The 26,414-nt window shown below is 44.7% G+C and overlaps 1 protein-coding gene across 2 annotated transcripts in view; it reads right to left on the reverse strand.

Annotated features, from left to right (window-relative positions):
• LOC120994465 (interferon-induced GTP-binding protein Mx2-like) overlaps positions 1 to 26,414 on the reverse strand; it is a 100,740-nt gene that overhangs the window by 50,354 nt on the left and 23,972 nt on the right. For both annotated transcript variants that reach the window (XM_040423060.1, XM_040423061.1), the window contains exons 2-7: positions 21,406 to 21,630; positions 21,278 to 21,315; positions 19,322 to 19,517; positions 9,781 to 9,918; positions 9,016 to 9,170; positions 1,581 to 1,719 (exon numbers count right to left, since the gene is read on the reverse strand). In XM_040423060.1, coding sequence (XP_040278994.1) covers positions 1,581 to 1,719; positions 9,016 to 9,170; positions 9,781 to 9,918; positions 19,322 to 19,517; positions 21,278 to 21,315; positions 21,406 to 21,630 — 891 coding nt within the window. The remainder of the gene's footprint in view (positions 1 to 1,580; positions 1,720 to 9,015; positions 9,171 to 9,780; positions 9,919 to 19,321; positions 19,518 to 21,277; positions 21,316 to 21,405; positions 21,631 to 26,414) is intronic.

A 26,414-nucleotide genomic window follows, 5' to 3' on the forward strand; every position in this document is an offset into this window, starting at 1 on the left:
ACACTATGTCACCTTGCCACTGTGGTCTCCTGATGCTGCTGCTACCACCTCCACACTGTCATTGTGCCACTCTGTGGCCTCCTCCTGATGCTGCTGCTGCCGCCACCTCCACGCTGTCATTGTGCCACTCTGTGGCCTGCTCCTGATGCTGCCATCACCTCCAGACTCTGTCATTAGGCCACTCTTTGGTCTTCCCATGCTGCTTCCACCTCACCACTATGTCATAGGGCCACTCTGTGGACTTCTCATGCTGTTCCTAACCTCCCCACTTCATAACTGGGCCACTATTTTGCCTTTCGGCCTGGATGCATCATTTATTTGACCCTTCTTCTGATCTGTCAGAAGGAAGGAAAAATGAGACAAACAACGGATCCTGTCTGTGTAGCAGCGGTAAGGCCTGTATGGTCCAATCAGAATTGGCTTGTGATTTGGTAGCCAAAAGCAGGAGTGGGTACAAAACACAGAAGACATGCAAATATTCCATTCACATGTCATCTCTGTTTTGGATCCACTCCTGTTTTTTTGGCATTAGCAATACTGACGGATTACTGACCAAATGCTGACCGAGTGAAGGCAGATGCTCAACAGACAGAATCAGTTTTTTGGGGGTTATTGTTCTGACGGATCAGAGGAAGGGCAAAGTAATCAGTGACGTCAACACATACTCACTGCTGACACCCTCTCCACTCTGTTGGGGGGCTCTACTTGTATAAGCGTTGATTAGAACAGGTTCTGTAGAAATCTATGTGGAATCAGCTGACGACAGTGTAAAAGGAGTGCGCTTCTTCTTGGCGCTAACATCGACATGTAAGGCTGAGTTTATACTTTAATTATTTGGTCAGTTTTGGCCCTGTGACTACCCAAATAAGTGAAGAGTGCAGTCATTCTAAGAGCGACGCCTGTCATCTGCATGTCATACGGACTCACAGTATTATTTCACTACCACAGCAGACTCCCTATGCGTGTTACTGCAAGGTACAGTATTCTACACCACTATAAAGGCTCTCTGCAGCCAGAAAATAGCCGATTTTTAACACGATTCACCGCGAATAAATTTGGATCGAAACAAATTTTTTCTAAAAACTCGGCGACCCAGCCAAATAGAATTTTTTAAAATTTCGCTCATCTCTAATGACAACCTCTGTACAACCTGTAGTATATTGGCGCAACAGAAATAAAAAGAGAATCTGACGATATTGAAACAATAGGGTGTTTGTTGTGCACATGTACTGTTAGCTGGTACTTTCTGGAATGTGGCCTGGAACCTGAAGTTAGAATTTTATAGGAAGCAGTAGACGCAAAAAATTGGCAGTGCAAAGAAAGTTTAAAGTTTGGAGTGGTGAAAGAGCAATCTTGAAGTTCACACTGAAAGGTAGCGGCAGGCTCCTTCAGCACCATCTCTGTTTTTCATGACAAGTACCAAAATTTTTATATTGTTTTTTTGCCTTGGAAAGTCTCATATTGTAGGTATTTTGTTGAGCCTCTTAGTTTTGCTTATCCTTTTGCCTAAAGTAGCTCATTATTGTCCAGTTCTGCGTATACATAATAAGAGCTCTACAACTTATATCAGTCATTGTTACCTAGTGTCCTCCCTCCTTTAGGATCCACTTCCCGAGCCATTTCTAGAGCTTCAGTGGTGGCAATATCCACGTTACTGGGAACCACAGCCAAATTGATGGTCTCCTGCCTTTTTATGTACTTCGTGATCATATTCTTGATCTGTGAAATTGTGATATGTATAAATTATTAGATTTTTATCATGAAAGATAGGAGAAACATGAAGAGATCAAATCCACTGAAGTCAACAACATTTTAGGTCACAGGAGAGACCTATAAAGTGGGGTTTCTTAACTGGTTCCCCTTTAACATAAAAGAATCATAGTTCAAATTCAGTTCAAACACTTTAAATTTACTTTCTCTTCTTTAAATATAGTGGCACAGCAAGCAGGATGGTTACAATGTTCAGATGAGGCACAATCTCAGCAGTTACAATACACACTTGGTGGTGCCGTTACCTTACGTTACAGAACGTAAACTAAGGGCTCAGTCACACGAATTTGTGTGCCCCATGCTTGCTGTTTGCAGTCCCCAGCATGGGCACAGGGCGCACACGGTGGATTGATTAGTAAAACAGTGGAACCACTCGCCTAAAGGGAATTATACACAAACACCAGATAACCCTATGCATTGCTTTTCTCCAGACCCCATATAAGGTCTGCTGGCCTCCAGGCTGCCTTTAGCTCCACAATAGGCTAGCCACTGCATCCTCCAGTCCATTACCACTTCTCCTGATGACCAGGCTTGCACCGGCTTAAAGTTCTTCAAAACTCACCAGATGGGCAAGACTCAGGCCTAACTATCTCATAGGCCAAAGCCCAATACCATTAGACACTATCCATGCCAAACCTCTTACCTTCTCATAACTTACTCCTCCGAATAGGGTGGTGGTGCAGCACACCAGCATCACAACACACCTAGTCAGCTTCAGACTCATTCTGGGCATATGTTGATGTCCATACCTCACCCTGTAGCTGACAGCTATGATGATCTATGGCCAGCTGCAGCAAGACACTGACCACTGGCTTCAGAGGTATTATGCTATATACCATTGAGTCCAGCGGTTGGCTGAAGTGGTCAAGTCCAACATATAGGCACATCCTCGCTGCATTACATCATGGTGGTGGGGAGGATAGTGTAGTGTCCCGCTGGATTGGCGTGGGCACTACACAAGGGTCAATTGGTGTGCGCGTTCCTCATACTCACAAGGGACAGAAATGTCATATGTCATTGTGCAATCAATGTATTTGCTAATGTGTTTTTGTATGTAATGTTTCCCTGTATGATGCAATAGCAGGCCTAGTTGGGTGTAGTTAGACATCCCATACACTAGAGGGGGATAGGGAGCCCCTAGTATAAAGGTTCAGGCCCAGACAGGGAGAGGGAGTTCAGAGTCAGGAGTCTGCAGAGACAGAAGTTAGAAGGCACCAGCTAGTGATATGCTGAGGGCCTCCTCCTGACATGCAGCTAGACAGCCCAGGCTTCTAGTTGTTACCAGGAGGCTAGTAGAGGGATCCTAGCCTACCCGCGGATCAAGAGAGCCTTAGTTAGCTCTGAAGACACCCCGGTTGCAGGACGTCACCTCCTGGGAGAAACCACAGCCCTTCAGCAATAAAGCAAGTATATCACAGGCAAAGATTAGTAACCCTGATAGGCAGATGCTTAAGAAAGAAAAGCAAGGATTTAATACAAGAGGAAGATATATATATACCAAGGATTTCAGCCACCATTTAGGCATTCGGGCCTTGGGATTGTAAACCAGACAGGAGTTCTAGAAAGGAACAGTGTACACTATTTCTGAGGAAAGGTACAACCTGATTCTGCGTGCATTGTGGATTTACCCTCTGAGTATCTTGCATAACTTATACCTGCCATCTTGTGGAATAGCCTGCTTGCAAAGTTGTAGTACAAAGGACTGTATAACTACCTTACTGTATAAAGTTGGACTGTTCAGTAAAGAAACGTTTGGTTCACTATACCATCTGTGTTCCTCAATTATTCCCACTACAAATCGGTGTGCCACCGTTACAGGCACTGGCGTCACGAATGCAAAAGGGACCTTGCCCCAGGCACTCAAAATACCTGTAACATCCAGGGCACCTCACACAACATCAGGCCTGGTCCCCACATACCGAGCGTGCCCCAGAGGAACTGTGTCTACCTCTCTTTCACTGCTGCATGCCTGCCCAGGGTTCTCCATTATAGTGAGCAACCCTCGTTTGCCCATAACCGTGACCTCACTTCGCCCATAACCGTGACCTCACTTCGCCCATAACCGTGACCTCACTTCGCAATACCCTGCAGGTCTGGCGTGCTGCAATAGGAGAGTATGTTATTTTTATTATCCTCATACTGTAGCTTCCCTGCCTTAAAAGAGTAACTTGGACAACCCCTTTCAATGATAATATTAAGGCTGACAGGGGAAAGGTTGTGTTAGTAGGAGCTCCCAGAAAATAGGGATCTCAAATCAGGACCCTGTCTCGGTTGAGACCAGAGAACCTTCCCAGCCTGAGCCATCAGCCTCAGCTGGTTGACAAGCAAGCAGCCACCTCCAGCCTCCAGGAAGAGCATTCCCTGTGAGCCAAGCTGTGAGTAACATCCAGAGACCAGGAGAAGCCCAAATTCCTCCTCAGCTAGTCAGGCCTAGTGATGAGCGGCAGGGGTCATATTCGAATTCACAATATTTCGCGAATATTTTGTCGAATATTCGTCGAATATTCACAAATTCGAATATTCGTTATATTCTACAATTTTTTTACTCGAAAAATCGGCAAGGTAATGATCAAGTAATATGCGAATTTTCGTAATGCAAATTTTTATTGAGAATTTTTCAACTTACAACTATTAGACAAAGAAGATTTTAGCACTATATTCGCTAAATTGCAAAAACTTTGTCTTCTCGAATATTCGTAATATTCTAAAACAAGAATATATAGCAATATAGCGAATATTCGAAAAAAAAAACGAATATAGAGCAATTTAGCTAATATAGTGCTATAATCTTCTTTGTCTAATAGTTGTAATTTTTTTCTTATCTGAAGTTCAGATTGGAAAAAAATTACAACTATTAAAAAAAAGATTATAGCACTATATTAGCTAAATTGCTCTATATTCGATTTTTTCGAATATTCGCTATATTGCTATAACTTTGTTTCTTCGAATATTCGTAATATTCTAAAACAACAATATATAGCAATATAGCGAATATTAAAAAAAAATAATAATATAGAGCAATTTAGCTAATATAGTGCTATAATCTTTTTTTTATAGTTGTAATTTTTTTCCAATCTGAACTTCAGATAAGAAAAAAATTACAACTATTAGACAAAGAAGATTATAGCACTATATTAGCTAAATTGCTCTATATTCGTTTTTTTCAAATATTCGCTATATTGCTATATATTCTTGTTTTAGAATATTATGAATATTCGAAAAAACAAAGTTATAGCAATATAGCGAATATTCGAAAAAAATGAATATAGAGCAATTTAGCTAATATAGTGCTATAATCTTCTTTGTCTAATAGTTGCAAGTTGAAAAAATTTACAATAAAAATTCGCATTACAAAATTTCGCATTACAAAAATTCGCATTACAAAAATTCGCATTATGGAAATTCGCATTATGGAAATTCGCAAACAACAGTACTCCTAAAGTCAAATATACTGTAGCCTTCTCATTGGCCCATAAGCTAGAAGCAGGGAGGGATCATGTGTACTGATTAACCACTACAGGACCGCCGCACGCAGGATTGCGTCCTGGCGGCGGCCCTGTTATTCCTTCTGGATGCATCGGGGCGTCCTCTCGCGAGACGCGAGATTTCCTGTGAACGCGCACACAGGCGCGCGCGTTTACAGGATCGGCAGGTAAACTAGTGCATCTACAGCCTGCCAGCAGCGATCGTTCGCTGGCAGGCTGTAGATGCGATTTTTTTTAACCCCTAAAAGGTATATTAGACGCTGTTTTGATAACAGCGTCTAATATACCTGCTACCTGGTCCTCTGGTGGTCCCTTTTGCTTGGATCGACCACCAGAGGACACAGGCAGCTCTGTAAAGTAGCACCAAGCCACACTACACCCCCTCCTGTCACTTATTAACCCCTTATTAACCCCTGATCACCCCATATGGACTCCCTGATCACCCCCCTGTCATTGATCACCCCCCTGTAAGGCTCCATTCAGACGTCCGTATGTGTTTTGCGGATCCGCGGATCCATCCAAAACACATACGGACGTCTGAATGGAGCCTTACAGTGGGGTGATCACCCCATATAGACTCCCTGATCACCCCCCTGTAAGGCTCCATTCAGACGTCCGTATATGTTTTGCGGATCCGCGAATCCACGGATCCGCAAAACACGGACACCGCGGATCTGCAAAACACGGACACCAGCAATGTGCTTTCTGCATTTTGCGGATCCGCACATTGCCAGAACTATATAGAAAATGCCTTTTCTTGTCCGCAATTGCGGACAAGAATAGGACATGTTCTATAGGCTCTACAAAAAACGCAGTGTTCGCCCAATCAGGCCTGATTTTGTGCGCACACTTGCGTTCAGTCTGCCCCACCGCAGTGACAGAATTTTTTTTTTCTGATCACTGCAAAAACACTGTAAGGCCTTATTCACACGTCCGTTGTTTCTTTCCTGATCTGTTTCGTTTTTTGCTGAACAGATCTGGACCAGATCTGGACCCATTCATTTTCAATGGGTCCTGAAAAAAAACGGACAGCTCAATGTCTGATTTTTTTTCAGGACCCATTGAAAATGAATGGGTCCAGATCTGGTCCAGATCTGTTCAGCAAAAAACGGAACAGATCAGGAAAGAAACAACGGACGTGTGAATGGACCCTAAAATTGCTGCAGCGCTATAAAAAAATCACTTTTGAGGGGCATGGCGAGTTCATAGAAGATTTTTTTTTGGCATAAGTTCGCGGAAATTTTTTTTTTTTTTTTTCTTACAAAGTCTCATATTCCACTAACTTGTGATAAAAAATAAAATCTCACATGAACTCACCATACCCCTCACGGAATCCAAATGCGTAAAAAAATTTTTACATTTATATTCCAGACTTCTTCTCACGCTTTAGGGCCCCTAAAATGCCAGGGCAGTATAAATACCCCACAAATGACCCTATTTCGGAAAGAAGACACCCCAAGGTATTCGCTGAGGGGCATAGTGAGTCCATGAAAGATTTAATTTTTTGTCACAAGTTAGCGGAAAGGGAGACTTTGTGAGAAAAAAAAAAAAAATCAATTTCCACTAACTTGTGCCAAAAAAAAAAACTTCTATGAACTCGCCATGCCCCTCGTGGAATACCTTGGGGTGTCTTCTTTCCAAAATGGGGTCACATGTGGGGTATTTATACTGCCCTGGCATTTTAGGGGCCCTAATACGTGAGAAGAAGTCTGGATTCCAAATGCCTAAAAATGCCCTCCTAAAAGGAAATTGGGCCCCTTTGCGCATCTTGGCTGCAATAAAGTGTCACACATGTGGTATCGCCGTACTTAGAAGAAGTTGGGCAATGTGTTTTGGGGTGTCTTTTTACATATAACCATGCTGGGTGAGAGAAATATCTCTCTATAATGACAACTTTGGAAAAAAAAAAAATGGGAAAAGTTGACATTTAGAGAGATATTTCTCTCACCCAGCATGGGTATATGTAAAAATACACCCCAAAACACATTGCCCTACTTCTTCTGAGTACGGCAATACCACATGTGTGACACTTTTTTGCAGCCAAGATGCGCAAAGGGGCCCAATTTCCAATGAGTACTTTCAGGATTTCACAGGGCATTTTTACGAATTTGGATTCCAAACTACTTCTCACGCTTTAGGGCCCCTAAAATGCCAGGGCAGTATAAATACCCCACATGTGATCCCATTTTGGAAAGAAGACACCCCAAGGTATTCCGTGAGGGGTATGGTTAGTTCATGTAAAATTTTATTTTTTGTCACAAGTTAGTGGAATATGAGACTTTGTAAAAAAAAAATGTAATAATAATCATTTTCCGCTAACTTGTGACAAAAAATAAAAACTTCCATGAACTCACTATGCCCATCAGCGAATACCTTAGGGTGTCTACTTTCCGAAATGGGGTCATTTGTGGGGTGTTTGTACTGTCTGGCCATTGTAGAACCTCAGGAAACATGACAGGTGCTCAGAAAGTCAGAGCTGCTTCAAAAAGCGGAAATTCACATTTTTGCACCATAGTTTGTAAACGCTATAACTTTTACCCAAGCCAATAAAAATATACTTATTGCATTTGTTTTTAATCAAAGACATGTAGAAAAATAAATTTAGAGAAAAATTTATATAGAAATGTAGTTTTAATTGAAAAATTTTACAACCGAAAGTGAAAAATTACATTTTTTTTCAAAAAATTCGGTCAATTTCGATTAATATCAAAAAAAGTAAAAATGTCAGCAGCAATGAAATACCACCAAATGAAAGCTCTATTAGTGAGAAAAAAAGGAGGTAAAATTCATTTGGATGGTAAGTTGTATGACCGAGCAATAAACCGTGAAAGTAGTATAGTGCAGAATTGTAAAAAGTGGTCTGGTCATTAAGGGGGTTTAAGCTAGGGGAGCTGAGCTGGTTAAAAAAAAAATCGAATATATATCACTATATTTAAAATATTCGCAAATTTTCGAAGTACCTATATTCGCGATAAAAATTTGAAATTCGAAATCAACACTAGTCAGGCCCACACCAAGCAGAAGATAGAGCAGAAGATAGATACCTGCCATATTCCCCCAGGCATATGATAAGAAGCAGAAGAGATATTAATCCCTGCCACATATTGCCAATACCTGCTGGGACCAAAAAGACTATTGCTGTAACTCGTATGGATTTATGCTGCATTAAGTAAAGACAAGTTGGATTATATCACCAGTCTGGATCTCATTCCTTACTACCAAAGTTCCTCAGTTACTCCTACTAGCAACACTCATTTTATTGCAAGTGAGCCAGGATCCAGGAGTCCAGCCGTACCCAGGTAGGAGACACCGTTGACACAATACCTACTACACAGAGACATTATCCCCCTCTGGCATTCCTCACCTGGTACGTGAGTTATAACATCTTAAAGGGCCCTGCAACAGTACCCTGCGCACATTGCAATTGGCGTCACGAACAAACCATAGACTTATATACATCTATCCTGACCCACTGCATAGTTGGCTACCGTACCACGCCCCGGCTCACGGCATACGTAGCTCCCCTAGTGGTGTTGAGGCTTGCTGCATTTATCTCATGGAAAAGCAGAGGAAAGATTTTCCAGGGGGACCTGTTATAAAACATGGAATAAGTATCCAGTTCACAAAGACCGGCATAAAGTGGGAGAAAAAAATGAGAAGTTTATGAACATCATGGACGTCACTCTGCCCCATGTGTCTTTCCTCTATTCGTTGGTCTTGATATGCAGTATACAATACGCATATAGGATTTTCAGCTTACCTGTTGTCCTATATCTGGAGGTTGGTTGGGTAAAGCAACTCGTGTTATTCCCGGAAGATCGAGCAATGTCAGGTCTGGGACATTTGGAGACTCTACTTCAAGGGTGATGAGCTCTTCACTGACTCCATTACCAGCACCAGCAATATGGTCTTGGGCTAGAAGACAATATGATCTTGGTAACACATCAAAGGTAGATGCATGACATCAAATATTTTCTTTATAGCTACAGGGGTACTGACTCTCATTGAAGAGACTGTATATGAGCAGTGTATGGAGGCCTATTGACAGGCAATGCTCCATGGGAAAATATATAGAAATTAGCTCATATAGCCCAAACCAGACATCCATCTGCAGAGAGCTGCTTCAGGATTCCTAACCCCCATCAGTAATGGTAGCTGAATGAGATGCACAGCTGGAGGGAGGTACATATAAGTAATATAATGTTGGTCATGATAGTAGCCACGTGGTTTGCTACCCAACTAGACACAAGGGTCAGTCTGCACTGCTGATAAAGGGTTCCGTTTATATTGAGTCAAAGATGTTTGTTTGACCTGTAGCTTCTAGGTTCTAATGAAAAATCAGTTACAGGGCCCACACTGGCCATGTACCATTTTTAATACTGATGTCTTCCGAATGGCCCTTTAACTCCTCTGATGCCATGGTCCAGTTGTGATTGTTCCCTGCACCCTCAATGTCTACCTCCCAGGCTGAAGTATATCAGATAAAGATATGGACATGTCATGGCTGCTGCTGGACCATCGTTACCTTTCCGAACTTCTTTCTCCACCTCCGCTGGAGATTTCACTACCACTTCCTGCTCTAGATAGCTTATTTTGCCTTTCCATGGGGAATTCTTCTTGGATTTTTTCAATTTTAGGACCAGGGGGCATCGTGTCACAATACCTATAGGAAATATCAGAAATGATTATATCAATATGAGCCAATACATTTTATAATATCAAATTATTCCTATATATTATATGAAAATGCATGATTTTTATCTAAAACCTATGTATTACATAACACATGGTAAGTTTATTATGGTGACCTTGTGTTTAGTGTTGGGTGCGAAAATTCGAATCGTGAATATTTTTTGCGAATATAGCAACTTCGAGAATTCGCGAATATTTAGAATATAGTGATATAAGTTCGTAATTTCAATTATTCTAGATTTTTTTTTTCATCAGTAACCTCCCTTCTTGCTTGTGGGCCAATGAGAAGGCAGCAATGTCTTTGTCTGAGCTTAGCAACATCCCTAGCAACCAATAGGTAAATTGCCTACCCCTTACTATATAAGAACCTCCCCAGCAGCCCTTGTTTGCAGTATTTTACAGATCGGAGAGAGACAGCAGTGTCATTACATTAGTTAGTTATTTAGTTAGCTTATATATATAATACAGATTGTAACGGAACGCCTAGCACCCCGACCGGGTACCTCCGTCGATAGATGCTCCTAGTGCTTCCAGAGGACTCCAAGCACTCCACTTGACACAGTCAGCGCTGCAGACCCCACGAATCGCCGAAGCTTGGTGGAGGTCTCGCCGTCTCCTACTCACCCTGGACCTACGACAAGGCTCCAGGCTCCAGTGGGTGAACCTCTCCTAAATCCAGAGACAGGAACCAGGAACAAGCTCTTACAAGAGCTTATACTCAGGGGAGTATTGTGATATAGAAATCCCCAAGAGTGTAGTTATCACATTCCCCAAACATGAGCCAAGACTTCATGAAGGTATAAAGCAGCACACTTTATTGAGGGCTACCCGCCCGTATTTATGCAGGTCCCCATCTGGTGGACACGCCCCTAGGGGACCAGAAGGAAGACTGTGACACAGGACAGATACGCAGCAACTCAGGATACACAGACACAACACATCCCCACAATGCATCATGGTTTCCTCCTCTCTGCCCTGGAGACACCCGAGGAGTAATCCAATTATCTCTCAGGACAAAGAGAAATCGCCAATACACATGTGGGGACAACAGGACAGAAATCACGACCCAAACACACAATGTCACACCCCCACAGCAAACACAGACATTTAACATATTCCCAGATAGCTCAAGTCTGAGTGCATATCATTAGGTGAATGGCTCTCAGAATACACGAATACAATAAAATTAGCTATCTGGGTACCCTCACATAACAAAATACAATTCCAAAGACAGATTTAAGCTGTGCGGCCGCTCTGTCTTCTCCTTTAAAGTTAGTATGGGCCATAATCCTGAGGCAAGAGGCTGATAAACAGGCCTCTCCAAAACCCAGTGGCGAGGTTGGTTTCGCCACACAGATAATTAGTGGGAGATAGTCAGTGTAGGCTATATCCTGATATAGGTTCTGCTGTCCATACATACATACTACATACATAGGGCTGTGATGTCACAAGTTCACAACAATACTTAGTGCACCAATCACTAATATGTAGTCAGACCTGTTAAAATGTGAAGTTGCCCGTATTGCGCCAAATATTCGCATCATTAGTGCCGATTTCGCAATAGCGAATATATTGGAGCACTCTAGCTGCATATAAAGCTATTCTAATGTTCCAGACGTGCCAATCATTTTCCCCAGTCTAAGGAACCTCTAGCAGCTTGAAAAATGTAGCTATAGTGACCCACGCCTGTATTGCGCGCGCATTGCGCAAATATTACATTGCCGATTTTCGTGATCAAGAAAATAATAGCGAATTTGCGAATATATGACGAATATTCTACAAATTATTTGCAAAATATTACGTAATTCTAGAATTCGTGATCTCCAGTCATTATTTTATGATGCGCATATTTTTTGCGCACTACATGCAACTTCACATTTTATCAGGTCTGAGTAGATATTACTGATTGGTGCACTGAGTATTGTTGTGACATCACAGCACTATGTATGTAGCATGTATGTATGGACAGCAGAGAAACAGTAATTCCTATCACACTACCTAACACCCTGCACTGGAACCTATCAGCTACACTATATCACTATCTAACCTACACTGACTATCTCCCACTAACTATCTGTATTATACAGTATATATGAGCTACTGTAACTATCTAATGTAATTGGATAAGGAATAGGATCCAGATGAAAGCACAGAGCACAGCAATGACACTGCTCTCTGTCTCAGAACTGCAAAAAAACAGCAGAATATAGCTGCTGGGGAGGTTCTTATATAGTAAGGGGTAGGCAACTTTCCTATTGGTTGCTTGGGATGTTGCTAAGCTCTGACAAAGATATTGCAGCCTTCTCATTGGCCCACAAGCAAGAAGGGAGGTTACTGCTGGAAAAAAAATCTAGAATATTCGTGATTACGAATATATAGCACTATATTCTACATTCTCGAAGTGCCGATATTCACGATAAAAATTTGTGAATAGAATATTCGTGATCAACACTATCTAGTATGGCAGAGATCTCTTCTGGTCATGTTCCACTGGTCCTCAACTCTGGGTAGCCCCTGACTACGTTTGTGAAGGATTCATGGCTTGGCGCCTCCTGCCTGCCTTTATGTTGTTAAACTTCGCTTAGTTCCTGACCCTGCCATTCCCTGCATCGAAGTCCAGATCCCAATACAGAGTTTAAGGGGTAAATACCAGGGAACCCCTTAGACTCCACACCTTGGTTTAGCCAGCTTTGAGGATCCACTGATACCACTTTCTCTGGTGGTTGAACCATAACAGTGCTTGTATACTGGAGGTCCACAGGAAGTTTCTCCTGTGCCCCACATTTGAAATGGATGCTTAGATGGTGGAGAATGGGAGTCAATAGGATCAGACTGGGGAAAAGAACAACCAGTCCAATACATTTTGTGAACGGCCCTTATAGCTGCTTCTCTCACTGCAGGCAAAGTCTTGTAAACAGTCCCTGAGGATGTTTGTACAGACTGACCTGCAGGAGTGGTCTGCCGCAGTGCGGGGGCCTGTTTCTCAGACCTATGTCTACGGTCAGTCGTCCACGTTGGGTGGACTAGGTTTAAGCAGAGAAGGGCAAAATGATTTCCTAATCAAAACCTCAAAAAGGTGGCGTTGTCCTTTAAGGCTCTACTTACTATTAGGCCTCATGCACACGACCGTGCCGTTTTTTTTTTTGCAGTCCACAAAGAACGGAAGCCATCCGTGTGCAATTTGCGGAACGGAACGGGCGGCCCATTGTAGAAATGCCTATTCTTGTCCGCAAAACGGACAAGAATAGGACATGCTATATTTTTTTTGCGGTGCCACAGAACGGTGCAACGGATGCGGACAGCACACGTAGTGCTGTCCGCATCTTTTGTTGCCCCATTGAAGTGAAAGGGTCCGCCCCCGAGCCGCAAAAACTGTGGCTCGGATGCGGACCACAAAAACATGAGGCCTTAAAGTCAGGAGATAAAGGGCGATGCATTATAGCTCTACGGCAGTTCTCTGGCATAGAAAAATTGCAAATGATAAGTCTGCAACAAATTTTGCAACTTTTTAGTTTTATTTTAGTTTCAAAAAGTGATCGAGGCATTCCGCTACGTTAATGTAACCCTATAGACATGCTAAGCATAAACAAGAGCTTTTCTGCCTTTAAGCTCCCCATAGAGACATAGCTAGGGATCTTTATTTGGATCCAGTCTGTCTGTATTGCATTGGCAGCCCCGACAATCATGGCTACAAGCAGGACCACCGCCTTGTACAGTGCCGAGATCAGAAGTTTTTTTCTGAGTTGCAGCGTGGCTGTACATTGCAGCCGTTCTCCTGGTTATTATATGAGCACCATGGCAGTGCTCGGTCCATCACCTTGATACAATAGTCATGGTGCTGCAACTATCTGAAGCATATACAATGCCAATTTTCCGAGGACAATCCCAGGAACTGGGCCACCAAAGGGGCAAATCATGCTCCCAAAGATCCCCACCCCAAAATGTACAGTACATTTTGACCATGGAAATGTTGGCAAGTATACCTGAGGCAATGAATGGGAGTCAAGTGAAGGAAATATGTCCATAGAGTAATAGTGTCCACGAAGTGATGGAGTACAGCCCCATCCCACAGAGACCAGGGAGTGGTGGGGGAGTTGTATACAGACCCTGAGGCTATGATCAGGTCAAGCTTATATTCTCCATTCAAAGGGGTTGTGTCACAAAGCATATTCTACATTTTTCAAACCAGTACCTGGATCTGAATACTTTTTCAAATTGCATGAAAAATTTAGTATGCCACTGAGCTATTCAATAAAATGCATCTGTACAGCGCCACCTGCTGTGTGCTCTTTTCCTTATTTCTTGTCCACCTCACTGAGGTGGTCACACATACTCAGTTTAAGGGCTCCTGCATACGACGTTATCCATTTTTGGCGGTCCGCAAATCCGCAAAACAGTGATCCCTACCGAGTGCTTGCCTCCATGGTTTTTTTTCTACTGCAGAAATGTCCTATCCTTGTCCACCAAACATGTTCTATTTTTTTTTGCGGGGCCACAGAATGGATATATGGATGTGGATAGAACAGGGGTGTGCTGTCCTCATCTTTTGAGCCTACATTGAGATGAAAGGGGTCCACATGCAGATCGGATGTGGACAGAAAATACGGCCATGTGCATGAGCCCAAAATCTTCAACAGTCACCAGTGACATGTTCTGTTAGAAGCTGTGGTAGTTACAGGGAGAGAGCTGCTGTAGAAAGGGCACGCCCCCTGAGCTGCCAGGTGAAGATAATCTGGCAGAGCAATTGAAGCAATGAATGGGGAGATCTCTGGATCCATGTGAGGTACAGGGCTGGTTCTAGCTTTATAGAAAGGTATTGTCATATGCTATATGATGTCTGATTTACTGTATATTCCTGCGTATAAGACTACTTTTTAACACATGAAAATCTTCTCAAAAGTCGGGGGTCGTCTTATACGCCGGGTATGGCGGGCGCTGCAGTGCCGGGACGCCCGAATTATCAACAGAGAGAGCCCGGGCTATTGCCTTGTATCCCCAGCAGCTGAGAGCTGCGATGTAACCCACGGCATATGCCGCCCCTGCTCTGTACCTTGTATGCCTCCCCCCTGCTCTGTACCTTGTATGCTCCTTGTACCGCCATCCTCCCGGCCGCTCGCATCTCGCTCAGGCGCATGTGCGAGATCTCCGTGCGGCGTATCTAAGTGCGGCGCAGATGTGCATATGTGAATATGAAGAATAACATAACAAAAACATGTTCAGGGTATAGGTGGCACATGTTTAGGGTCTGGGAGGCAGGGAGGGGGGACAAGGAAGGTGGTGGGATGCAGGGATGGTGGTGATACCATGGGATGGCGGTGGTACCTAGGGATGGTGGTGGGATGCAGGGATGGTGGTGATACCATGGGATGGCGGTGGTACCTAGGGATGGTGGTGGGATGCAGGGATGGTGGTGATACCATGGGATGGCGGTGGTACCTAGGGATGGTGGTGGGATGCAGGGATGGTGGTGATACCATGGGATGGCGGTGGTACCCAGGGATGGTGGTGGGATGCCTAATGTACTGCTGTGTGTTGAAAAAGGGTTAGTCTTATACGGCGAGTATATCCCAAACTCTATATTTTCAGTGTAAAAGTTGGGGGTCGTCTTATACGCCGGCATATACGGTACCTCTTTAATGCATATGCTTGGAAAAGCATACAATGAATATGCTAAATGGAGGCGTTCAATGGACACCATACAGTGGCATCCGTCATCTAGGTCAGTGGTGGGCAAACTTTTTTGTCAACTGAGCCAAATATCGCCAAAACCACGATTGAAATTTCTTTTGAGAGCCACATTTTTAAAACCTAAAATATATAGGAAGGAAGCGCATGCTGAAGTGAATGGGTCCATGATGCGGGCTGCGGTGTTCTGTCTCTGGCAGATTTCACTGCCCGGGAAGTTTTCAATACCCCTCGTCACTTCCTCCTCGTTCCGACGTCTACTCTGGAAGGAGGTGCGTACTGCTGGCCCTACTGTGATGCGCGTGCGCTAATACTAGTTAGCGAACACGCCCTTTCTTGCTTTGTGGAACGTAAATGCGTCCCACAGGCAAGATTCGATTCCTCTCAGAGGCGTAACTAGAACTGACTGGGCCCCACAGCAACTTTTTGTACGGGGCCCCCCACACACACTTACACGCTTCTTCACAAACCGCCTCCTCTTGTGCGAACCCCTCTTATACGGCTATTTTGTGACTTTTTATTTACTGTATTTACTGTCATTTTTAGCACGACTTTGAATTTTAACATTTCCAGTTGCTGACGGAGTTTATATTAAACTCAACCCCTTTATAGTCATACACGCACTCTCCACATATATGGACGCAGTCATACACGCACTCTCCACATATATGGACGCAGTCATACACGCACTCTCCACATACATGGACGCAGTCATACACGCACTCTCCACATACATGGACGCAGTCATACACACACTCTCCACATACATGGACGCACTCATACACGCACTCTCCACATACATGGACGCAGTCATACACACACTCTCCACATACATGGACGCAGTCATACACGCACTCTCCACATACATGGACGCAGTCATACACACACTCTCCACATACATGGACGCAGTCATACACGCACTCTCCACATACATGGACGCAGTCATACACGCACTCTCCACATACATGGACGCAGTCATACACGCACTCTCCACGTACATGGACGCAGTCATACACGCACTCTCCACATATATGGACGCAGTCATACACGCACTCTCCACATACATGGACGCAGTCATACACACACTCTCCACATACATGGACGCAGTCATACACGCACTCTCCACATACATGGACGCAGTCATACACGCACTCTCCACATACATGGACGCAGTCATACACGCACTCTCCACATACATGGACGCAGTCATACACACACTCTCCACATACATGGACGCAGTCATACACGCACTCTCCACATACATGGACGCACTCATACACGCACTCTCCACATACATGGACGCAGTCATACACACACTCTCCACATACATGGACGCACTCATACACGCACTCTCCACATACATGGACGCAGTCATACACACACTCTCCACATACATGGACGCAGTCATACACACACTCTCCACATACATGGACGCACTCATACACGCACTCTCCACATACATGGACGCAGTCATACACGCACTCTCCACATACATGGACGCAGTCATACACACACTCTCCACATACATGGACGCAGTCATACACGCACTCTCCACATACATGGACGCAGTCATACACACACTCTCCACATACATGGACGCAGTCATACACACACTCTCCACATACATGGACGCAGTCATACACACACTCTCCACATACATGGACGCAGTCATACACGCACTCTCCACATACATGGACGCAGTCATACACACACTCTCCACATACATGGACGCAGTCATACACGCACTCTCCACATACATGGACGCAGTCATACACGCACTCTCCACATACATGGACGCAGTCATACACACACTCTCCACATACATGGACGCAGTCATACACGCACTCTCCACATACATGGACGCAGTCATACACGCACTCTCCACATACATGGACGCAGTCATACACGCACTCTCCACATACATGGACGCAGTCATACACGCACTCTCCACGTACATGGACGCAGTCATACACGCACTCTCCACATATATGGACGCAGTCATACACGCACTCTCCACATACATGGACGCAGTCATACACACACTCTCCACATACATGGACGCAGTCATACACGCACTCTCCACATACATGGACGCAGTCATACACGCACTCTCCACATACATGGACGCAGTCATACACGCACTCTCCACATACATGGACGCAGTCATACACACACTCTCCACATACATGGACGCAGTCATACACGCACTCTCCACATACATGGACGCACTCATACACGCACTCTCCACATACATGGACGCAGTCATACACACACTCTCCACATACATGGACGCACTCATACACGCACTCTCCACATACATGGACGCAGTCATACACACACTCTCCACATACATGGACGCAGTCATACACACACTCTCCACATACATGGACGCACTCATACACGCACTCTCCACATACATGGACGCAGTCATACACGCACTCTCCACATACATGGACGCACTCATACACGCACTCTCCACATACATGGACGCAGTCATACACGCACTCTCCACATACATGGACGCAGTCATACACGCACTCTCCACATACATGGACGCAGTCATACACACACACTCCACATACATGGATGCAGTCATACACACACTCTCCACATACATGGATGCAGTCATACACACACTCTCCACATACATGGACGCAGTCATACACACACTCTCCACATACATGGACGCAGTCATACACACACTCTCCACATACATGGACGCACTCATACACACACTCTCCACATACATGGATGCAGTCATGCACACAGTCACCACATACATGGACGCACACATATACAATACACATATATAGACACCCAGCTTTCCTGCTGTGCCTCTCCCCCATACACTAATGCCTCTGCACTTGTGCCATGCAGGATAGCAGGGAAGCTGTATGACATTTCATGATATAATTCACCCAGCTTTCCTACTGTACTGCAGGTCACATGTGCACAGTCTGGGAAAGCTGAATATAACCCCAGTTCCCCTGCTACTCACATCACTGGTGCAGTTGTGACAATCCAACTGATGTTCAGCTTGCTGGGCAGGGAAGGTTCAACTTCAGGCAGCAGGAATCGCGGGTAGAAAAGGGGGCGGGGCTATTATATCCCCGCCCACGTCGGGCCGTCCTGATGCTGGTCACTGTCCATCATAAGAATTAAGTAGGGGAGAGGCGGAGCAATGTCACTGATGTCAGGAGGTCAGTGACAGAGTGCAAGTGGTGCAGGAGAAGTCAGCTGCTCTAACAGGGGCCCGGGGTGACGAAGTACAGTGACTGCTCCCGGGCCCCAAAGCAGCTGCTTCCCTGATAGTTACGCCACTGATTCCGCTGTAGTGCAGGATGGGTCGCCGTGGGAAAGAGCCGTATTGAAGGGTCTAAAGAGCCGCTTGTGGCTCGCGAGCCGCACTTTGCCAACCACTGATCTAGGTGGTTCCATTAAAATAAATGGAATATTACATGTTTATTACTGACTACTGCTGTATGGAATGGCATAGTATGCTATTGTTGAAGTATACCGACATATACTGGCCCAACAGAGGCCAAAAGCACTCTTGGCTGCCTTCAGACTAATGTAATCCTGCAGACATTTTCCGGCCTGCAGCCTTCCTCCTAATGCTTCCTCCTGCTCCATAAATGTTAGACCTAGATTTACGGTTATGAATAAGTCACACATGACTAAGTCCTCACCGCTGCCCCTGGGAAGATTGACCCCAGATAGAGCCTCCAAAACCGAACTTTTTCCAGAACTCTGATCTCCAATCACAGCGATCGCCGGCAATCCCAGATCCTTCTCCACGCCCAATGACCTCAACGAGTCAATGAGATCAATACATGGACGGATCTTGTACTCATACTGTTGTCCTAGGACATTGTCTGGTTGTACCTTTTAATGGAAAACAAAATTAACAGAGATTAATCTGTGATACATTCTTGAGACCCACCAACTTTCTGACAAATTCATGACAAAGTTTCTGTGTTCTGCCTTTCATGGTGTTGTCAGAACCTTCATTAACAGACATACTGTACCTCCCAACATATGAATTCTTGTTCACAGGAGATATAAAACCCAACCCCTGATCTGTCGAGGAACACCAATTTTGGGACATATTTGCACATGACCTACCCCGTTTAGGTTGGGGCAGTTGAAAGGTATGGCTTAAGGTTGTAAATAGGTGTTAGCCACAGGACTCCCAAATGCAATGCCAGAAACAGTGTCCGTCAAAGTGTCAGTCATAAGTCCCAGTCACATGCCATCCAAAAGTGTATGCTACATGCCCTTCACAGACCATGCAACCACATGGCCTCAAAAATGTCTGCCACCTGCTCTTCTCAATCTATGTGGGATATTATTTCACGCCATCCACATGTCTCTAGACTTGAGTAGCTGGTGATACCTATTATTTCGGCCAGGGCAAAGATTCAGTTTGTTGTCCTAGCAATAAGTCAGAATGATCTGATGGTATCCTACCCCCTACACGTGCCCCACCCAGCCCCCACACTTAGTTACTGAGTGATAATGCTACCTTCTCCCAGCACCAATTGTGTCTTGAGGAGAGTACAGTAACCACTACAGTTTTCTGTGACTTTTTGGAACAATCATACTGAATTCGAGACACTTTGGAGACATATAAATATGGAACAAATGTAACGCCCCAGAGGTACATTACCACTTTTACACTTTGCCACTATCTCCTATGGTTAACCACATGTCATTCTATGTATGTATTTCCAGGTCCTGCAAAATGGGTATTCATATTTCTTGTTATATAACTGTTCAAGTGTAATGTGCCTGGTTCACCAGCAGGTGGCAGCATCAATGGCAGGGCTATTTTACCTAGAATGGAACCTTCTTTCTATTCTTCTGTCACCCTCTAGGGAGAATTTAGCTAGTTAGAAGTGAGAATAGAGTACCCCCTGCTAGGGGAAGGCAGCAGGAACCTGTCCCTGCTGGACAAGCCCTGCTTAGGCCAGCTAGAGCACCTTCAGCTCTGCTGAATATTGAGGCCAAAGCCTTAAGCCTCTGGAACCAGGAGGAGAAAGTTCCCTGGATACAACTAGAGACAGAGCAGATTACAAAGTTAAGTACAGCAGAAAGGAAAAGATTCCTAATTAATCCTGTTAGCACAGCGAGCCAGAAAGCAACAGACGTAGCGGAGAGGAGTTTGCCTGCCACAGTTCAGTTAATGCCAAAACCTGCTGGAAACCAAGACAAAGCCTGTAAATCTTTTAGGGAAAGGTTTATTCAAGTAAAGCTGTTATCAACTTCATCACAAGGTCTGGACTCAATTTATTGCATCATTCCTTTCATCAACTATCTCTTTTTCTGCAACAGACGACAATGCCTGGGGTTCCAGTGTATCCAGGTAGGAGCACCGTCCCACGTGCAACACCATTAGGGACATTAAGGCCACCCTACACCTCTCTGGCATTCCTACACTGGGTACCACAATATCAATAAAAGGGGCCCTGTGCCCTTGTTGCTTCATTGCAACTGGTGTCACAACTACTGACTTTTTCCCTCTTAAAGGGACCCCTAGCGGCGCCACAACCCTGCAAAAACACCATAAAACTAAAAAATTGAGGTGAGACTATGCGTTAACGTTCCTCTATAAATATATGTAGTGAATGCACATAGGTCCTTACCGTTGTGTCTTGAACATCGAATACCTCAGTGGAGGAACCTAGAAAAGCACATAAAGTTCAAAATCCATTCAAATGTATAACATGAGCAACAAACATATTCAATAAGAGTATCCTACAAAGAAATGTACCTCCATTAGCTGCCGGCGCTTGTGAGGGTATCTCAGTAGCTGGTGGTAAGTTCTCCTCTGATGTAGTAGATACTGGTGTTGGAAGGCTTTGGTTTTGGTCTGAGGCTGTTAAGTTTGCACTAGTCAATTTAAATACAGATGGTGACGCAGTCTTTGGTGCACCAGAGGGGTCTCGCTTACCAGACCAAAAACCAGATGCTTTGCCATTACTCTGCATTTTGACGTCTAAAAAAAAAAAACATCAACTGATTATAGAGTAAGAAAGGATCATAAAAAACATCAAAAAATTGCAGTGTCCCACATATGTGTGTAAATATATATACATGTGTTTATTTGCATTGTATGGTATTTCCTTTTATCAGACTGGCAATGTCATTTACACCCACTCGCCCCTAGGTGGTGCTGGCGCCACATAATACATATAGCTTGGGTGTGTCTAGACAGTAAGTTAGTAGTTAGTGAGAGGAGGAGAAGCAAGTTCATGGAGGAGAGGAACAGGCTTCGTCCAACATGCTATTTCTACTCCTTGGTCATGGCCAGGCCAAGGGAGTACACCTAACATTTATCTACAGCAGCAAAGCACAAGACAGTAAGTCTATGTCTGGATATGGGGAGAGACTAGTGAGAGTAACAGCTAAACTCAGCTTATGGACCTCATTAGCACAAGTGTAGAAAAGAAGATGGCTTCGGCAGCATTCCGCAATATCAAAAATACTTTAATCGTACCTCCAGACACAGATGGCAACGAACGTTTCGACTGTGTAACAGTCTTTGTCAAGCCTAATGACACAAAATCTGATAGGCATATATATACCCCCCTCATATAAAATACACACCCCGTTACATCATTAGTGCAGATCACTACACAATAGGATACACATGTTCATACTTTAACTCACAGCTAACGACATGTCCAACGAACTCGTGTAGTTCTCCTCGGCGTTCCCTTATCTGTAATGCGCAGTCGCGTCTCAACCCATCTAAAACCCGAAAGTATCATACGTCGCCATGGCGCCCGGAGGCGCACGTGTCTCTAGCCAATGAGCTGCCAGAGGGCCTCACTGACGTCACAGACTGCGCGTCAACCTCGTAACACTCACCCAAGAGCGCACATCCGTGCGTCGATGGCGTGGGTCACATGAGGTACGCAGCCAGTAACAACATCGCGCAGGTACCGGCGCCATGACAACGAAGACGCCACGATCCACGCTGCTTACTGTGGAGTAAATATGTGCTATCCGTATCCAAAATGAACTGGTTTGTGCAACATATAGACAACACAGATAATAGCCCGATTACAGAGGGACATCAAGCCGGACTGTACATATTCATGATCATAACAGGTATAGGGCAAAAACATATCATAGCAAGTACAGATAGCAATACAAACAGTGTATCCCATGTATACTTCACATATGGATCATCATCATAGCACTTTGACATATAAATTTGGGGACCATCCCCCGGTGGATGCGCTACATATAGGTTAAAATCATAATGTCCCTATACTAAGAGGACAAAACAATGACACACATCAATCGATGGATGAGACATTGAACTCTAGATTCAAACCAAAGGGTTGAAGGGACCTAAGGGTATGGATCCATTTAAGTTCCTTTTTCCTCAGGATTCCCTTCCTGTCCCCACCCCTTCTCAAATATCCCACGCTATCAATAGCCCGAAATCTCAATTGATTGATAGAATGTTTGCAATCAATGAAGTGTTTGGCAACCGGTTTGTCGAGTGCACCTGTTCTTATTGTACTTTTATGTTTATTAATTCTTTCCCTCAATTCCATCGTAGTCTCCCCCACATAGATCAAGCTACATGGGCACTGTATCATGTAAACCACATCTGTGGACTTACATGTATAGTGACCCTTGATTTTGAACCGTTTACCACTATAGGGATGTGTAAAACCGTCGCCTTTCATGATGCCACCACAGTTGCAACAGGAAAGGCAAGGGAAATTACCATTCCTCATTGGTGCTAGTCTTTTCTGTCTTTCGATGTCCTTACCCCCTATATCCGCTTTCACCAATCTATCCCGTAGGTTGGGGCTCCGTTTGTATGCCATCATTGGGGGAACTGAAAATTCAGTGACTGTAGGCAATCCTTTCTGCAGGATCTGCCATTCCTGACGTAGGATGGTGGCTATATTGCCGCTATCACTCCCAAAGATGGATACAAATGGAATTCGGGGGGTCTCATGTTTCTGTGGTTTCTTTACCAAAGTGGAACAACGTTCCATAGATGTAATCCTATGCTTGGTACGGTTAATCAATTTGGTGGGATAACCTCTCTTACTAAACTTATCGCACATCTCATCAACTCTGAATTCAAAGAGGGTGTCATCTGATACGATGCGACGTACTCTAAGTAATTGACTCCACGGAAGGGAGCTTACCATATTCTGAGGGTGACTACTGTCATACATTAACAAGGTGTTCTTGTCTGTAGGTTTTTGGAAGAGATCAGTACAGATCCTTCCATTGAGCACCTGAACTCGGACGTCAAGGAACTGCAGCTCACGGGCAGAATGCATCACGGTGAACTGCAGGTCCCGGACCCCAGAGTTCAGGTGCGCATGGAACTCATCCAACTCAGGCACAGTCCCCGTCCAAATCAAGAAAATGTCGTCGATGTAGCGCCACCAGCACAGGACTCTCTCAAAAAATGTGGAGTGATACACCAGCCGATCCTCCACCTCCGCCATGAAGATGTTTGCGTAGGTGGGGGCCACATTGGACCCCATCGCCACACCCCGCTTTTGCTGGTAGAAGGTGTCCCCGAAGAGAAAATAATTCCTCCTCAGGACCACCTCCAGGAGGGCGAGGATCAGCCGGCGCGCCCCAGGAGAGAGCCCTGTGCCGGCCAGGGCCACATCGACGACATTTAGACCATAAGAGTGATCAATGGATGTATACAGGGATACAACATCAAAACTCACAAGCAAAAACTCCGCCGGCAAATCAAGTGAATTCAGCTTTGTCAAGAAATGGCCAGTATCACTGATATAGGAGGGAGCCGTGGTCGCGTGGATCCGCAACACTTTGTCCAAAAAGATGGATACAGGATTAAAGATGGAACCCCTGCCCGACACTATAGGTCGGCCAGGGGGATCCACAAGACTCTTGTGGATCTTTGGTAATACATATATCACAGGGGTGATCGGATGGCTCACCCGCAGAAAGCTGTTTAGTTCATCGTCAATGACTCCTTGACTAAGAGCCTCATCCAATAACACCCCTATGATATCTGCTATGTCCCACCTCGGATCCTTGCCCAACATCTCATAGACATTAATATCTCCTACCTGTCTTTTGATCTCATCAATATATTTACAGGTGTCCATCACGACCACGGCGCCCCCCTTGTCAGCTGGCTTGATCGTCAATTGCTTGTTGTGTTCCAGCTCAAGAACAGCCCGCCTCTCATCTTGAGATAGGTTGTGTTTGAACTGGTGGGTTCCCTCCACCCTCAATTGCTCGATCCGTTTCCTGACAAAGCTGATGTAGGTTTCAATCACATGGTTGTTTTGCGGTGGAGTAAAGTGACTTTTATTGCGTAAATCGAAGTTTTTGCACATTAAGGTATCAGTGGAAACATCAAGTTGACTAATAGGTACATCAATATTTCTAACTGAAAAAAAAGCCTTCAGTCTCAAGCGTCTAAAGAACTTTTGTAAGTCGAGCTCAAACTCGAACCAGTCCCTTGATGTTGTAGGGCAGAATGTTAGGCCACGGCTTAGCACACTAATTTGTGCTTTGTCAAGCTGGAAGGAAGAGATGTTCACGACCAGGTTCATCATTTCCGCTGTCCGCGTCTCGTTACTCTCCCCTGGATATGGGTGGGGGCCTCTATCGATATTGGGGGAAGGGTTCTTGTTGGATCGGTGGTGTTTCCTACCACCCCTTCTATATCGCCCTCCCCTCTTTTTCTGCTTGGGCCTAAAAAATTAGACGCACCTGATTCGTCAGCGGAATCAGATTCCCCAGTGCTGAAGCCAAATCTGCCTTGATCAAAGCGTTTACCCCGTCTACGCCTATTAAACCTTTGTGGCTGAGATGACTGCCAGTTGTATATTTTGCCAGACTGGTAATCATCTAAGTCTCTATGCCACTTATCTCTCTTGACGTGTTCCACTTCCAACTTATGTCGTGCAATATGTTGTGTGGTCTTGTCTTTGTATACTGTAAAATCCTCCTGGAGGTGGTCCTGAGGAGGAATTATTTTCTCTTCGGGGACACCTTCTACCAGCAAAAGCGGGGTGTGGCGATGGGGTCCAATGTGGCCCCCACCTACGCAAACATCTTCATGGCGGAGGTGGAGGATCGGCTGGTGTATCACTCCACATTTTTTGAGAGAGTCCTGTGCTGGTGGCGCTACATCGACGACATTTTCTTGATTTGGACGGGGACTGTGCCTGAGTTGGATGAGTTCCATGCGCACCTGAACTCTGGGGTCCGGGACCTGCAGTTCACCGTGATGCATTCTGCCCGTGAGCTGCAGTTCCTTGACGTCCGAGTTCAGGTGCTCAATGGAAGGATCTGTACTGATCTCTTCCAAAAACCTACAGACAAGAACACCTTGTTAATGTATGACAGTAGTCACCCTCAGAATATGGTAAGCTCCCTTCCGTGGAGTCAATTACTTAGAGTACGTCGCATCGTATCAGATGACACCCTCTTTGAATTCAGAGTTGATGAGATGTGCGATAAGTTTAGTAAGAGAGGTTATCCCACCAAATTGATTAACCGTACCAAGCATAGGATTACATCTATGGAACGTTGTTCCACTTTGGTAAAGAAACCACAGAAACATGAGACCCCCCGAATTCCATTTGTATCCATCTTTGGGAGTGATAGCGGCAATATAGCCACCATCCTACGTCAGGAATGGCAGATCCTGCAGAAAGGATTGCCTACAGTCACTGAATTTTCAGTTCCCCCAATGATGGCATACAAACGGAGCCCCAACCTACGGGATAGATTGGTGAAAGCGGATAT

Source organism: Bufo bufo, chromosome 3 (genome assembly GCF_905171765.1).
Source record: "Bufo bufo chromosome 3, aBufBuf1.1, whole genome shotgun sequence".
Lineage (NCBI taxonomy): Eukaryota > Metazoa > Chordata > Amphibia > Anura > Bufonidae > Bufo > Bufo bufo.